This window comes from Phyllostomus discolor, chromosome 8 (genome assembly GCF_004126475.2).
Source record: "Phyllostomus discolor isolate MPI-MPIP mPhyDis1 chromosome 8, mPhyDis1.pri.v3, whole genome shotgun sequence".
Classification (NCBI taxonomy): Eukaryota; Metazoa; Chordata; class Mammalia; order Chiroptera; family Phyllostomidae; genus Phyllostomus; species Phyllostomus discolor.
Genome location: NC_040910.2, coordinates 87,139,927 through 87,155,866, shown reverse-complemented (window position 1 = coordinate 87,155,866; position 15,940 = coordinate 87,139,927). Strand labels below are relative to the sequence as shown.

Here is a 15,940-nt window from a genome sequence, read left to right as displayed (position 1 = left end):
ACACGCTGGGCTAGAAACGGGAAGTTTCCTACTTAGTAGTTTAAAAAAAACACTGGACATGGTGGGCGACCCATCGTAGAGATTCTGACTTCTGTAATTTAAGGAGTGTTATTTTTTGTTGTTGTTACAGGCAGTTAATGAGTAGTTGATCCCCTTGAACTTGTGTAGGCTTGGCCTTATGCTTTGTGAGAACTGGCTCTTTCAGCTTTGGTCCCTAACCTTAGGTGAATGCCTCCGTCCTGGGACATGGTTTTTACTCCTAGCATGAACCTTTGGGGACATCCGTGGAGAATATGAAATGTTTGCGAAGCCTTTCTAACTTCATGGAGTTCACACTCCCAACTCTATCTCCCCTGCAGTGGGCAGCACGGAAATGCCTGCTGAACTCTTCAGACTCGCAGCTGTTGCAGGAGCTCGGCTCCCCTGTGCGTGCCGAGTTCAGGGCTCAGCCAGGGATTTTAGAGGAGTTTATTTGCAGATTGGGACGCTTCCCCTCGCTGGCTCCCTCCTAGCTAGGATTTCACTCACCAGTTTTCATCTGTTGTGGCAGCCCTGACACCTCAAGTCACGAAGACCACAGCTTCCTCCTGGGGCGTAGCTGCTCTGTGCGCTCACAGACTGGGGTGGGCAGAGCGGGCGGCAGGGGCTCCTTGTCAGGGGAGAACACTTGAACACAGACCCAACCCAGCATGGCTCCTTCCCTTCAAGGACTGAATCCCTTTCAGTTTCTGCCTGTGGTGGTTATTTTCCAGTGCCTTCAATTTTTTTAATACGTTGCCCAGAATGCATAATTGTTATCGATAGGGGTATTAGTTGTGTGCAAGCCACCCCTACTATTCCCTTAATTGGAAGTCTTTGATTTTTATGAGGAGTCAGTCCCAATGTTCGCTTGACTGACTGCCAAACCTCACGTGACAGCTCTGTATTGTCAGTGAAGAAAAGCTAAACTTGACCCCCAACCAGGCAATAAATTTTCCTGCCCTGCTGAACAACCTGAATCTCGGTCACAGGAGGAAAACCATGGTGCACTGGTCGGAAAGGGCATGCGATCTCCCCATTCTTGTCACCCAACATTTCAAATTCTGCCCCAGTGTAGACTGGACCAGAAGGAAAGCTGCGTCCTCGGGAGCTCAGCCCTGGCCCCCGTGGATGTGCTTTTACTGAACTGCGTCTGATGTTGTGCTGTCATCCTGTTGTTAAAGGGCATGGGAAGGAGTCATCGCTGGGCCACACTATTCACACAGCTGTGCTCTCATGAGAATGCATGCGGGGCCAGTGGAAAAAGTCCTGTTCCACCTCAGTGCCAGAAAATGCCCTGCTTCCCCTGAGCAACTGCATTTAAGTTTCTAACTTATTTGTGTTTGGCTGCTGAGGAGCTAGAGTCCACAGGAGCTAGAGGAGGTCTTTAGGCGCTCCTGTTTCCAAGGGCTGTCCTTTGCAGATTCGATCGTATTATATTCATTTTTGTCAGATGCCTTAACTACTCCTTTGCGTGGAGAAGCCAAACACACCACGAAGGAAAGTCACCCGAATCATTAAAAACGGAGGATGCTGCCCCCACTCCAAGCCTCTGCCACTCCCCTTTGGGGCTGCCTTCACAGCCAGGCTCTAATTCACGCGAGCATCTCAACTGCAGCCCAAAGTGAAATTAGCTGCCTTGTCTGCCTGCCTTAGTGCACCAAATCGAATATATTTGCTACCCAAGAAATCAATTGAAAAAACAAACACATTTACTCTGCAAGGGCAGAGATGAAAGATACTTGAATGAATGTTCTGCTGGCTCTGAAGGCAAGTCCAAGGGGAAGTTCCGCGTGACTCTGGACAACAGGAGCATCGTGGAATGGGCACTTAGATTCTCAGGGTGGTTTCTGTGACAGGGAGTGCAGTCATCGGGACAGCCAGGTGCTGGTGTATGTGAGCTCACGCACAGCTCATCGAGGGTCTCCCTCCCACAGCGCGTGGCTGGTGCTGGGTTTGACCAGGGGTCCGTTGTTGCCCTCCTTCCAGGTGGAGCCAAAGCCTGTGATGGGAGTGTGGGGCCCGAGCAGCATCACGAGCCTCCACTTATTTTTAATCTGGAAGATGACGGTGCAGAGGCCGTGCCTCTGGAAACAGGCAGCGCCGAATACCAGAGCGTGCTGCCCAGGGTCAGAGAGGTTCTCGCAGACGTCCTTCACGACGTTGCCGATGACCACATCTCCAAAGCGGACTACACGCAGGACCCTTCGGCAACTCCCTGCTGTAATCCCCACCACGTTGCCTGCCGCTGCGGAACCGCCTCCCCGACCCACGTTCCCTTGAGCAGAAATGTCAGGAGCGAGACGGGCAAGTTCACACCCTAACTTTGGTCTTACCCTCTTTACAGTTACTTGCATTTTAAAAATGAGTCTCAGAGTTTTGCTTGGAAGCCACCACTTTGCATGCCCCACTGTCCCTGCTGCGCTGAAGGCCTGAGAGAACAACCGGGAAGAGCTGTGATGGGAAGCACACGGGCTCGAGTCAGACCAGGGTCAAGCCCCAGCTTTTGGACTCGGGCCCTTACTTAACCTAACTTGCCAGCTGATTTCGAGGAATCCACCAGGCGATACATGAAAATGTCTGGCCTATTACCTGACCTTTGAGGCAGGCACTCAATATGGTTTAGTCTTTTTTTTTTTAAATGCATCTGGTTTCACTGGTCATTTTAGTAGAGATTTGTTCCACCTGGCCCCTAGAGCAGCGCTTTTCCATCTTGCATGTGCACACAGACTGCTGGGGAGCTTGTGACAGGACGTGTTCTGACTTGGTGGGTCTGGGCTGGGGCCTGAGGTCCTCCGTGTCTAGGACACCCCGGGGTGGGGGGTGCTCAAGCAGCGTGGATGCTGCCTAGACAAACTCAGGTGTGTCCAGGGCTCCAAGCAGATAAGTCCATGGCTCTCCCCAGTGCCCCCACCCCCTTTTAAAGGTCAGATGGCTGTATTTTAAAGGCCTTAGGAGTTCTTCCTGCTTCCTAAAACCACAAAGAAGTACATTTTGAGAGCCTCAAAACTGCATTGCCATGATTTTATTATTAGTGTCCTAAATGGGACTCAAAGGTAGTAAGTGATTTATCCCAATCACTGCAAACAATACTTTGCTTGGCTAAAATAGTTTCTCCCTCTGTGTATGTAATATACAAGAAATACAGTTCGAAGACACTTTCCTATAAGTACATTTTTACACAGCATACATTTAAAAAGGATGCCCCTTTTTAATATAAAATTCCATATAGACCAATATGGTTAGTTAGTATTGACATAAGGGCTGTAATATATTTTAAATAGCAGGACGTGTATACCGTGTCTCCCGTACCCACTGGCAGCCAGGGCTGAGGAGGAGGGCTTGCTGAGCAGTGAGCCACGTCCTGGGGCTTACGTGGGCGGCGCCTGGGATTCCTGCCCCCCATTCCGCGCCCACAATCGCACTCCATTCTTCCACCTTCCTTGTTTTCTCCAAGACCACCTCATAGGGGGTGTCCTGATTTCTGAGGTGTGCTTCTCATCATGACTGCTTCGTTTTGCCCTTCTGACTTCCACGGCACAAGATTATCTACCGAAATCAAAACAGAATGGCCTTACTCTCTCCAGGAAGAGGCTGTTAGGCAGGCTGCATCACGAACAGATCTGTGCCCGTGCGGGGCTGGCGGGGAGGCTGCGCACCTCCGCCACGGAAAACTCACCCGTCCTATTTAGGTGCAGGCGAGTCTGGCCCAGGTTCAGGAGACACTGACTATATATATAAAATATTTGTGTGTGTATTTATATGTATGTGTGGATTTCTCTAAAAGGCTCATCTTGTAAACACAGATCACTAAATCACTATTAAAAAGTCAGTAACTGCCCCGGTCCTGGTCCCCCTACTCTTGCTCACTAGAGTAAGGCTCGTGTCAGAAGGTGCGCCCACTTGTCGTAGTTGGTTTGTCACTGGAACAAAGGTCGCCCACCCTCCTGAACTCTGCATCTTCCTAAGGTACCAGAAACAATCAGTTCTCTTTTCTTTCATTGCCGTCGGAGCAAAGTAAATCCCAAGGAGGTCAGAGAGACCATATCCAAGGAAGGGTCAGTATTTTTTTTAAAAGACCACTAGTGATGACCCATGCCCTTAAGGTAAAGCTCCCTGGAGCCCCTCAGGAGATTACCCAGGTCAGCCCACACTCGTGTCTGCAGAAGTGACTTTAGCCAAGTTGAGGCTCCGAGATTCTTTCATAATCCTGGACATTTCTGAGGAATGTAGGTAGAGACATGAATTCTGGACAGACACTTCTATACCAGGCACAGGAGGACAACGGCAGAGAGGAAGCTGCCCTAGCGTCTGCAGTTGAGCATTACAGCCAGGAAGGGCGTGACTGAGCCGGTCCACGAGGAGAGAACGTCCCAGTAGCGCCCGCGTCTCTGAACCTTGCACGCCGAGATGGGGAAACCTGTCTGCTACCGTGTCGGTGTCAGGGGCCTGGCCCTCTCCTCACTGTCACCCGCAGGCTCGAGCTCAGGCTGGGGGCTGGTGGCCTCTGTGACACACACCACCGGCTCTGCACACAGGCTGCCCAACACTTGCCAGGGCCTGACCGTCGTTCTAGGGGACCGCTTCGGTGATCTCACCGCAGGCAGCCTTCCTTGTATGTGAACACAACCCCTGCCATAGTTTAAGCCAGCTTTCCCTCCTTTGGTCCACGAGGGAGACAGGGCAGCTGGCTCGCACACAGCTTGCTGGCAGTGCACAGGCGAGCAGGCCGTGGGGGTAGGTCTTAAGCATCTTCAATTTTTTTTTTAAACTCCACACAAATGCACTACATAGCATACCTATAATTTTATGCAGGTTTTCTTTGGCAAGAGACTATCTCCTGAACGCCGATGTCCGAACTACCCAGATTCTATAAATATCAGAGGTTGTAAGGCCTGCTCTGATTCTAGTTAAGAATATAATAACCTTTTATAGCAGTCACAGACTTTTACCAACATTACTGAAAAGGAACCTAATAGTCTCTTTTATCCCCAACCGCATCTGACTTACTCTGGCCCCTGGAAGATGCACCTTCAGGTAAATAAGCACCAACTTGTGGGTGACAGAAAAAAACCCTTTACGGCTAGTTGGGGCCTGAGAATCCAAAGGCAAAACAGCTTGGTACTCTGGGAGCGAGCAAGCCAACAGATGTTTTTAAATTTATAACCAGTACTTTTAAGAACTACTGCTTTCCACCCCTAAAATATAAGCTTTACTCGTTGGCAAAGCATTTGGCAATCTGCCTATTAAGGGCCAGAATGTGAATCTCAAGCGGAGATTCCTCGTGGGAACCCACACAGCCACAAGAGACTCCACTCACGCACAAGGGACCAGACCTTCACTCCGTCCTTTGGCAAACGGAATCTCAACGGATACAATGGAAGGACCAGGAGAAAAGAGGGCACACCAAGACCTACTGGGCACTGAAGCAGAGCCCACATGGCTAGGCCTCTGCCTCCGGGAGGGTCACTCAGGTGGCTCTCCAAGTCCCAGCCCGAACACTGCTTCTGTCTCTGCGTGACTTCCGGTAGACCCTCTGGGGTGTTCTCTAACTGATGCTCACCAGGGCATCCACATGGTGCCCTACATGGAAGCTGGAAGAATCAGAAGCTAAGGAGGCCGTGGCAGCCACCCAGGGAAAGAATCCTCCGTTCAGACAGGGATGCCGGAAGAAGCCAAGCCCAGTGCCCAGCCAACCCTGGGGCCTTTGCTGCCAGCACAGCCAAAGCAGGATGCTGGGAAACCCAGCCGGTGTTGCCCAGGAGTGCTCTCTGCACAGCCGTCAATGAACGGGGGCCTGCAGCTGCTGCAGAGGCTGGGGTCTGCCCGGCCAGAGCTGGAGGGCGGAGCGTGCCCACAGAGCATGGGCCCAGGACTGTTAGACTATCATCTTTAGTCCAAAGACAGAAGCAGTTTGCAAAAGCACCCTTAGGAGCCTCACAAAAATAAGAGTGAACACAGGCAAAAGTTCCTGCCTTAGGAGCAGCTGAGATAGTGCTAAAGAAGCAAAGTCAGGGATTCGAGGCCCCAAAAGGTAGCAAGCGAGGCCACGGAGACCCCCTGGATTAGTATTCAGTTACTCCAACGCTGTTGTGTTGGGCGCACCCTGATGGCTAGTCTGTAGAATCGGCAGCGCACAGCACAGCCCACACTCTATGGCTTTCTGAGCAGTGCAGAGGAGGATTAGTTGTTCTAGATTAGCGAACAGGGAGAGGGCCTCCGCCCCACGCACGAGGTGGAGGGCTCCCTCGAAGCCTCTAGACTGAGCCGCTCTTTTAAGGATTCCTAATGCTCACAGGGGGAAACTCATTCTCATCGTCAAGACACACTGGTCCCGTCGCAAACTCGTGTTCAGGAATAACCTCTCCTCGGAGTGCCCCGCCGTCCTCAGAGTAACCTGGAAACCAAGAATGAGACGTGAGAGAAGCCACAGGTCTCTTCCTGTGCCAAGATGCCGGGGCAGGGCCTCAGAAAAGGGAGAGTCCCGGGAAACCATGGAGGCCACTTTCGCCTTTCAGGACAGTCAGAGTCCCCACCATCGATGGTCTCTCGGCCTCTGAGAGACAGGTGGGCTGGGCGCACCCTCCTTCCACCTAGGCGCCTAAAACTTCCCATCAGTTTGCCGGTTCTCACCTTGTTAGGGAAAGGGGCATGTGCCACCACGCCTGCCAGGTTTAGGGACCTGAGTTTGCAGGCTCTTCCCGTGACCTCTGCATCCCCGGGTAACAGTGAAGCGGAGGAGAGGTCACCATTAGACTCGTGTTTCCACGTCTGCTCACCTGGCACCGTGGAGGCGGAAGATGTGCTTGGTATGGCTACAGTTGCTGCATAAGACTGAGGTAATGGAGGTCTGAGGTCATTTTCTTTATTCTCTTCTGTCGTTCCTGAGCCAAGCAACCTAATTGCAGCATTTAAGAGAGAAAAGAAAAAAGATCATCACATATCCAGGACGCCTCCAGGGGGAAAGGCACTAGGGAGCTCACACCTGGCCACTTGGGTTTGCAGGATAGACCTCTCGGTGCCCTGCTGGGGCCCTGTGAACTGCAGCGACCTGAGATCGCCAGGGTCCGCCATGCACCTTCACAGGCACCCCCTTTCCATGTATTTAATAAAGGGAGACCGGCCCTCTGCTTGTCCTGGCACAGGCAGGCAAGGGATGCTCCGTGGGGGAGGGGACAGTGGCAGCTCAGTGTCCTGTGCACAGCAGGAAGGGGTCATGCAGTGCTTGGTCACAGCAGGGAAGAGAACTTTTCAATTTAACTCGGTAAATGTTTCTGAGCGCCCGCTATGAGGAGGAAAGGCCGAGGAGGACTTTTTGTTTGGTGGTGGCTCATCCTGGCACTTTCCCAGGAGCGCACAGCATGCTGAGGACGCCTGACAATGAGCCTGACCCAGAGCAGGGGCCCGCTGGAGGCTCGCCACCAGGGTCGCGGTTCAAGGAGGACAGTGAGAGCACCGAAGCGCGTCATCGTGCTCGGCCAGGTGACAGCTCTACACACCCAGCTCTTGAAAGGCTGTCTTGTTGAAACCAGTCACTTCACCTGTGAGTCTTCATTAAGACACACTCTCCTCCGTCCTGAGGGTCCAGGTTGTAGATATAAAGGTGTCCATCAGATGACGCAACTAACAGCCTCGGCAGTTTCTGGATCCTACGAGCCAAGGGAAACAGGCGCTGTGATTACAACAAGGACGGGTCACAGATCAGCTCCAAATGACAAAGCCTCGCTCACCCTGACCGTCACCAGCTTCTGCCACCAGCAGACCCTCAGCCCACTGACCCCAGATTCTGGGCTTCTGGCTCTTTCTTTGCATTCCGACCTAGTGATCTACCTTGAGGATTAATTCTCGTCTTTGAAGAGGCAAAATGGTGTGTGTCCACACAATCACTCCCTGAAAAGCTCCTGCGGACAAAAACATTAGCTCACCTGAACAGGACGTTGTGTCTGTCTCACCTCTGCCTTCGATGGTGGCAGAACGGGGAGAAGTGGGAAATTTGGCTCGCCACCTTTGCTGGCTAATGTTATCACGTTTTTAAAATGTTTTCACTCCTCTCACTTCTTAGCTAAAACATCTGCCAACCCCACAGGTGTCTGAACACAGGCATGGGAATGAGCGCCTTTTTACATAAGGATGTAAAACCAGAATTGTTCTCAAGACACTGTCATCGTCACCTGAAGCTGAAAATCCCCACGCCAGTGTCCAGCTGCCCCTCCCGCCCGAGAGGCGTCACCAGACAGGAGCAGCGGCCGACGGGAGTCTGTGGGGTTTTGGTTTTGCTCCCTCTCCCTCTTGGCCGTCTCCTCTTCTTTCCTTTTTTCTAGGCATGCGTTTGGGGAGCTTGTGCTTTGGGCAAATAAATTAGGAACAACAGCGTTGGGAGTGGGTGGCGCCGTACGTACGTTGAGAGGGTGCAGATGTTCCTCTGTCCAGAGAAACTCAAACGCCCGGTGGCAAACGCCCTGTCCTGATTCATCATGTCGGACACCTGGGCAGGGAGGTAGTTGGAAGCGGCCATGAACATCTTCCCCATGTAGCCACTCCAGGTCGAAGGCTCTTCGGGTCGACTGGGGGAGCAATGCACAGGCGAGGCTGAGGCAGAGCCGTGGGCACCAGCACCCACCCCGCGATCCGCACGCCCAGAGGCCCCGAGCGGCACTCGGCACGGGAGGAAGGAACTGCCTCCGCGTGATGTTCTGCCCACCCAGCACAGCTCGGGACGCACTGTTCCGGCAGTGCCAGCAGGGCAGCAAGGGCCTGTGTGTACTTTAGGGGAGCCATCGTGAGGCTTTTAAGGAGTTCCTGGTGTGACTGCTTTCCTACATTAACCAAGCGGTATCTGATGATCAGTCTGGTTTCTAGACTCCTAAAAGGGGGTCAGGGTGGAGAATGAGATGGCATCGCTCTCTGGACTCTATAAAGGAAGCTCAAGCCTTTCCGGTTTTCAGGGAAGAACAGCCAGATCTCGGTGTGAAGGCCTCCGAGCCAGACTGAGTGGGAAGCAAACCTCCGGGCAGGAGGCTTGGGCGGTGTCTGATTCCAGCCCTGAAAGCACCAGGCACCTGGCAACTGCTAATGGTGGAGACCACTGGAAGGGACCTGGTGCCCCTCCTGCAGTCACGAGATTCACCCCGGGGCCTCCGCCAAAGGGGCGACTGCTGTGTTGGTGAGGGCTGTGCGTGTGGATGGGGACAGGCATGGGGACTCGCACGCCTGCCTCTGCTCTGCACGGTGAGCAGCACACCAAGGACCAGGGCGGCCACGCCTGCTCAGAGGTCGCTTGTCTGCGCACCAGGTGTGGCGGGCACATGCAGCGCGGCTCTGAAGCTCTGCGGTTTATTTCTCACCCTGTCGCCTCTGGCTGGATGGTTTTTGGACAGACCTCCTGGCCTCCACGTTCTCATGCGAGAGTGAAGGGCCCTCCTAGGCATACCGCTATCATCCTACGAGGATGCTGTTACACATCACAGAACATCCCTGTACTGCTCTCTCTGGAGCTCTGTGCTCAGGGTGGGGGCGCACAAAGAGGTATAATACCCAGGCCCTACGTTCACGGTGCAGGGGAAAAAAAGAAGAAGAAAGCACGAACAATTAACATCACATAAAGGCACAGGTGGTAGCTACTCCAGGACCACAGAGGGGAGAGAGGCAGATAAAGTTCCTGCACCTCTCGGTTCCCACTTTCCTCATTTGCAGAACAGGGATGGCCACGGCCACCTAGCCGTGACGACTAACCAGGTAGCATATGCACAGGCCTGCCTCACACAGCGCCTGGCACATGGCAAATGCTTTTTATAAGATGGCATCTTTGAGGCTGATGCGACCGAAGAGCTTCTGGCAGTGGGGGCCTCTGGGCTGGGCTGGGAGGGCAGGTCTGACTCAGAGCCCCAGGATGGGGTGTGGTGGGGTGGGGGCCAGGGGAGGGCATCTCAGATGTGGGTGCAGAGCAGTACACCTGGGAGTCACAGCCAGGCTGCGACAGCAGGTAAGGAGCACCAAGGAAAAGCCTTGAGTGCCAGCTGGAGGAGCTGGGACTCTGTTCCCAGAGGCAAAGGGGAATGAAGGTATCTGAGGGGAGGGGTCATGTGCCCAGGAGCACGTTGGGAAGATCAGTCCTTTGAGAAGAGATGGGAGGGACTGGTCAGAGGAGCCTGGAAGGAGCTGAAGAGAAGAGTCACGAACTGGCCCAGACAAGAAACGTTAAAGGTGCGGATGAGGGCAGTGGCTGGGGGCGTTTGTGAGCCATGCACGCAGGGTGTGTTAACGCATCATGGCGGCTGAGGGGGGAGTCGGGGACCACGGGAGGGCTTTGTTCCTGGTGACCTGAGATCACCGGTAGAAACAGGAGAGCCTGGAGAGGGAGCCGAGTTCCAATGGCAACTTCCCGTCTTAAGCACCAATAACGACCTCAGATAAAGACGTGACCAAAGCAGCGGCTGGGTCACTCATTCGCAAGCCCTTGGGACTGGCGGGGGCCTTAACTGTTTCTATGCACCCCAGCGCTCCAGCCTGCTACAACGGGCAGTGAATCACACACACACCGCCAGAGGAGAACGGGGCTTGAATGTTAGAAAGTGACAGAAGTCTAGAATATAGATGCAATTTTTGTGACAAATATGCAGAGTAGGAACTACAGGGCAAACAGTGGGCTTTGGGAGGCACATAAACAGATGGACATTCACAAGGCCACAGGCAGTCTGAGGGGTGAGAAGGAGCAGCCCCCAGTGTTCCAAACGCCAGTGGGGGACACGGTTTCCAGAGCAGGGGGCGACACCAGCCTGCAGACGGAAGTGGGAGCCAGGACTGAAAAACCCACAGCGCTGTGGCTTGCTTGCTGGTGCCCTTGGCTGGAGCCACAAAGGCCCACACGAATATGCAAACCAGAGGCCAGGGACGGTGTCCCACTTGTTACAGGGACAGTGTATTTCTCGTGAAAGTTCTACCACGTGGTGAGGAGAATTTCAGTCTCAGAAGACGGGTCTCTCTCGGGACCATTGTGAAACCCAGCACAGGATGATGCACTTGGGACATTTATCTGAGACGTGTGGGGGTTTGCACCCCGGAGAAGCGCCGGAAGCCTGGCGGGGATGTGAAATGTGGTGCTCACACGTGGACCCCAGATTTGGAGACAGGCTGGCTTTGAGCAAGACATTCAACTTCTCCGAACCTGTTTCCTCGGTTATCAGACTGCTCCCTTGCCTGCCTTCTAGGAACACTGTGGGAACCAAGGGAGGCAGTGTGTGTGAATGCTCTGGAAACTGTGAGATGCTCTTAGCGCACGAGCATCATTATCGCTGGCCCCACCACCTGCTTTCTGAGTGGGTCTGAGCTAATCACCAACACTTCACGTTTCAATTTCCTATAATGATGCTAAAGAGAAGTGTCAGGAGACACGAGGTGTCTGAAGTCCCTGAGGAAGGTGTGAGCCATCTGCTGTGCTGCTAGAGGTGGGATCTTGACCTTGTGAGGAGGGCTGGGCAAGGTGACACAGCCACAGAGGATGGCTGGGTGGGAGGGGACTTTGTCACGCCTTTACGGCTTTTGAGTGTAAAATGTCTTCAGGAGAAGACACAGGCACTCGTGTAGCACGTACTTAGCACGATAAATTCATGCTCACACATCGCAGCAGGCAGAATTTCTCAGAAGCGCCCAAGATTCCACGCCCCGGTCCCTGGAACACAACGGTGAGGAGACAACAGCCAGCAGTGACTGCTATTGTAAGGCCCAGCTGTTTGTAGGTGGGGAGATTATCCGGGTGGGACTGATATAATCACTGAGCCCCTAAAAGCAGAGAGCTCTCCCTGACTGCAGGCAAAGAAGGACGGCAGAAGGGAAAATCGGAGAAATCCAAAGCACGAGAGGGAATCCACGTGCGTGAGCTGGAAGACGACTTCAAGCTCCAGATGCGGACGCAGCTGGCCAACGCCGGCATTTCTGCCGCGTGAGACCCTGAGCGGAGGAGCATCCAGCTGTCCTGGCCCACTGACCTACAGAACTGTGAGATAATGCGTGTTTGCTGTTTTAAGCCATTAAGTCTGTGCTAATTTGTTAGAGCAACAATAGGAAATGAATATGCACGGCCCCGCCTGCACTCTGAACACAGGCTTTGTACTGCCGGCCTGCCCGTCTCCTGCCACAGCCACGCTCATGGGCACTGAGCGAGTCTGCCAGCGCTCTGTGGTTGGGTAGTGGCGATGACTGTATTCCTACATTTACAGCTACACTGGCTGATACTTATCAGTGCCTACTACATGCAGGCACTACACTCAACACACGCGGTCAAGGAACTCATTTAATCCTCCCAACAAGCCGAAGACAGGTTTATGATTGGTCTGTATGGAAGTCCAGAAAGATTAAGTTACCTGCCCCCAGCTGAGTGTCCCTAGACTTAGGGCCTCCATGCGTTTCTCCAGCAAGGCTCGGCCAGCATGCACTCGGCACTCTGGTGAAACCCCAACCAGGAAAGACAAGGTCTGGCATTCAGGAGGAGAAGAAATCACTGTGCCAGCAGTGGCCCCTAGAGCAGAGTAATCAGGGCCCAACTCCTGTAGTCGAATGGGTACTTTATATCTGGCGCCATACTTACCTATTGGTGAGGTGTTCCAGCTTGAAGATGTGCACGGTCTCGGTGTTGCTGGAGGCACAGAGGAACTGTGAGTCCATACTGAAAGCCAGGGAGCTGATTGTCACGTACCTAGGAAACAGCAACGCGTGCACCAGTGAGCCGGAACAAACGAGGGCTCTGGCCTGAGAGTTCCAAAACCTGCTTTACAAGACAGCTACATGTACCCTGAAGAGTCTGAGAATCCCAGAACCTCTTCAACATTGTGTTCTTCCTTAGAAGTTAATGTTGAAAAGATTCATAAAGGGTCACGGTCTCAGGCAAGAAGAAACCAGGCATTGCTCCCTCCTGTCACCTTGGAAGTTTTCCAGCTGCTCTGTGCACCGATTAGCTGCAAATGTTGCAGCCAAAAGCATCCCAGACCACCACACTCTCATTTCTGCAGGGGGGACCAGGAATTACTTTTGCATTGTGATTCCCTTGTTCTCACATTCCTCCTCTGCTGGCCACCCATCCACGTCAAAAAAAAAAAAAAAAAAGGACTCTCGTGGTAGAACTATGTTAAAATGGCATCTCTACTCTCAGGTGTACCAAGCAGTGTGCGGGCCTCTAGAAAGTTACCTGAGAAAGTATAGCTCTACCCGCTCTGGGGCTCAGAGAGGGGGGCGCAGAGCTGCCCTCCTGCCTCTCCCTAGATGGCTGCCAGCCGTCCACTGCAGAACCTCTGTGGGTACTTTAAACTGGGTTTTACAGTGAACACACACCTTTTCATTCCTCTCCGAAACTCATAGAGCTTTTGCCCCTCAGGTACAGAGAACACCCGGATGACCGTGCCCTGGAAGAGAAAGCAGGGGGACGTTTCATACCATTAATGGCTTCACACAGACAGGTCCCTTCAGAAAGGAACTTGTTTCGTTGGCTCTGAACATCCATCTCCGAAGAGGAAGCGCATGTTGGGCATGGAGGCTTTTTTGTGTCTGTGCCCTGCAAGCAACTCTCGGTTGGCGTCTGCCTCCCTTCTCCCTCCCACCCGGCCCAAGGCTCTGCGTGTGTGTGCTCAAGTGGCTCTGGCTTTCTAGAAGAGTCCATCTCTGCCTGTTGCAATAGACCTGTTTTCCATGGCATTTGAAAATTCACCTTGATCCCATTCCCAGATTATTCTAGCACTTTGTTTACACCACGTTGATGAAAGGCAGCATCGCATCTACGTGTGTCTGCGACGATGGGCACGCACACTTCTCAACAGACGCCAAGTTTTTATCTCGCGTCTTGCACAGCACAGGCCTTTGGACTGTTGGGTTAATAGATGCGTCGATATACCACAGCATGCCAGAGATTCTTCTTCGGAAATGAATTCCGAGCGGGCCCAGAACCAGTCAGTCGTCCTGTCAGCAGGTGAGTTTCATCAGCTCGCCGTCCAGCAAACCCCCAGCAGGGGGGCCCTCGAGGACGCCAGTGCACTCACCTTTTCAGAAGCGCTGGCCAGTTTGGAGCCCGAGGCGTTGAAGGTGATGGCAGCCAGCGTCCCCTCGTGGGCAGCGACAGTGCCGACCGTTTTCTGTCAGTGAAAAGAAAAAATGCATATTGATGCTGGGAAAGAGGGAAGATGAGGTGCACATCCCTCTCCTTCCTCTTTTCTTCTGAGACGCTCTCCCTCACTTGCTGGATTCCCTGTCTCTCTTTCCAGCAGAACGTTTACATATACACTGTCGATCATTTCCCGGTGTGTCCAGACTCTGCTTCCAGGGCCACTCCATTTCCATCTCTCTTCCTGCCTTCCGGAAGACGGACAGGCAGCAGTGCCTGCTGCGGAGTGACATCGCAGCCGCAGGCCCTCCGTGGGTGCATCTTCAGGGGGCTGCCCACGGCGAGCCTGCCGCTCCCTGTGAAGCTTGGGGCACAGCGGGCAGGACACGTGAAAGAGCCGCACACTGTCACAGATTGTGCCACACTGCGGGCGTGACACCTTCAAGCCGACGGCGGGCCTCCAGCTGGCACACGGTTTCCATGACGCTGCAGATGTCTGCCTTGGCCTGGCACGCCGCCTCCTGGCTATGTTGACTGATGGCATGGGGGCAAATGTCAGTACCTTCTCCTCCACACCCAGTGCTGTAGCCAGAACAAACTCCCCCAGTGTTGCCTCCACCCCTGCACCTCACCCCACTGCGACAGTGCCCGCTCATCACCTGCCACTGGCCACAGAACCAAGCAGGTGAGCTGGGTCCTCCCAGGTCACTATCAACTTACCAAGGAGTGTCCGTCGTAAAGCACGATCTCGCCTGTAGTCAGGCTTCCAGGATAGGCCACGTAAGAATTGGAATGGTTGATAGAGAGGGCACACAGACCTGGCAGAGAATAAACAGCTGATGAAAAGCCAGCGAACCTAACCCAGAAAGGGCACCTGAAAACAGTGCGCCTACAGCGCCCCCTCCTGGTGAGGGAGGGAATGGCTCTGCAGGCATTGACTTCCAGTTGATGATGATTCTAATCTCATCCAATACAGTCAATTCCCAGTGGAAGACCTCCAGTTTGACGCTGGCATGTCCTCCCCCTGGCTACAGGATTTAGATTACTTAAAATGTTTTTCTTCACATTTTACGCCAGGGCTCTGAAACCACTTCGACTTCTCCTCCTATTCCATTACCGTCTAGGCCCACAAGAGAATTTACTCATAACTGAAATAAGACTGCCCACTGCAAAAGGGCAGAATGTGCTAGCTTTCCTGCAGGTGATTAAATACAGTCAGCCAGTCATTTCAAGTGGGGGAATGGGGGGTGGGGAGGGACAGGACCTAGTTAGAAGTGGCTCGTTTTGGAACCAAATGTGCTGCCTTGCTAAGGGAGCCGGGCGCCCCAGAGGTGGAGGTTCACCTGAGGACCGCACCTGCGGTGGAGGTGGTGTGTCTGCCGCTGAAACAAGGGAAAGGAAGGGCATTTTGTACTGACGACATTTCAACAATATTCTGGAAGAGTAAACAGCCAGTCGAACCGTCAAACCAACATAAGCCATTTCGGTTTACAAGGGGGTTCGAGGTGTATGTGTGTGTAGGGAATGCTAATAGCATTTTTTACTTTAAATAATCTTTTATTTTCAATTATGGTTGACTCTGACAGCATTTCAGTGCAAGGCTTCTCACAACACAGGTTTAGACTGAGAGAGGTGTAGATGATAAATGTGAATTCAAGAAACTGCCAGAACCAAAAGCACGATCAGAAGAGGATCTCCGAGACCAGGCAAGAGAAACATCTTTTTAAATAAAATAGGTTAACTGACATTTTTACTAGTTAGTATGCTAAATGGGTTTCTTATACAAGTACAAGGAAAACCTCAGATCAGGCTCAAATGCATCCTACTAACCTGCTG

General features: G+C 53.0%; 2 protein-coding genes across 5 annotated transcripts in view; one reads left to right on the top strand and one right to left on the bottom strand.

Annotated features, from left to right (window-relative positions):
- ARSG (arylsulfatase G) overlaps positions 1-5,974 on the top strand; it is a 100,803-nt gene extending 94,829 nt beyond the window's left edge. For all 4 annotated transcript variants that reach the window (XM_028521412.2, XM_036033451.1, XM_036033452.1 and 1 more), the window contains one exon: positions 2,008-5,974. In XM_028521412.2, coding sequence (XP_028377213.2) covers positions 2,008-2,342 — 335 coding nt within the window. In that variant the 3' untranslated portion in view covers positions 2,343-5,974. The remainder of the gene's footprint in view (positions 1-2,007) is intronic.
- WIPI1 (WD repeat domain, phosphoinositide interacting 1) overlaps positions 3,029-15,940 on the bottom strand; it is a 31,483-nt gene continuing 18,571 nt past the window's right edge. The window contains exons 5-13 of the mRNA XM_028520642.2: positions 14,825-14,922; positions 14,043-14,135; positions 13,342-13,412; positions 12,602-12,709; positions 8,418-8,582; positions 7,560-7,667; positions 6,798-6,916; positions 6,315-6,415; positions 3,029-3,567 (exon numbers count right to left, since the gene is read on the bottom strand). Coding sequence (XP_028376443.1) covers positions 3,520-3,567; positions 6,315-6,415; positions 6,798-6,916; positions 7,560-7,667; positions 8,418-8,582; positions 12,602-12,709; positions 13,342-13,412; positions 14,043-14,135; positions 14,825-14,922 — 911 coding nt within the window. The 3' untranslated portion in view covers positions 3,029-3,519. The remainder of the gene's footprint in view (positions 3,568-6,314; positions 6,416-6,797; positions 6,917-7,559; positions 7,668-8,417; positions 8,583-12,601; positions 12,710-13,341; positions 13,413-14,042; positions 14,136-14,824; positions 14,923-15,940) is intronic.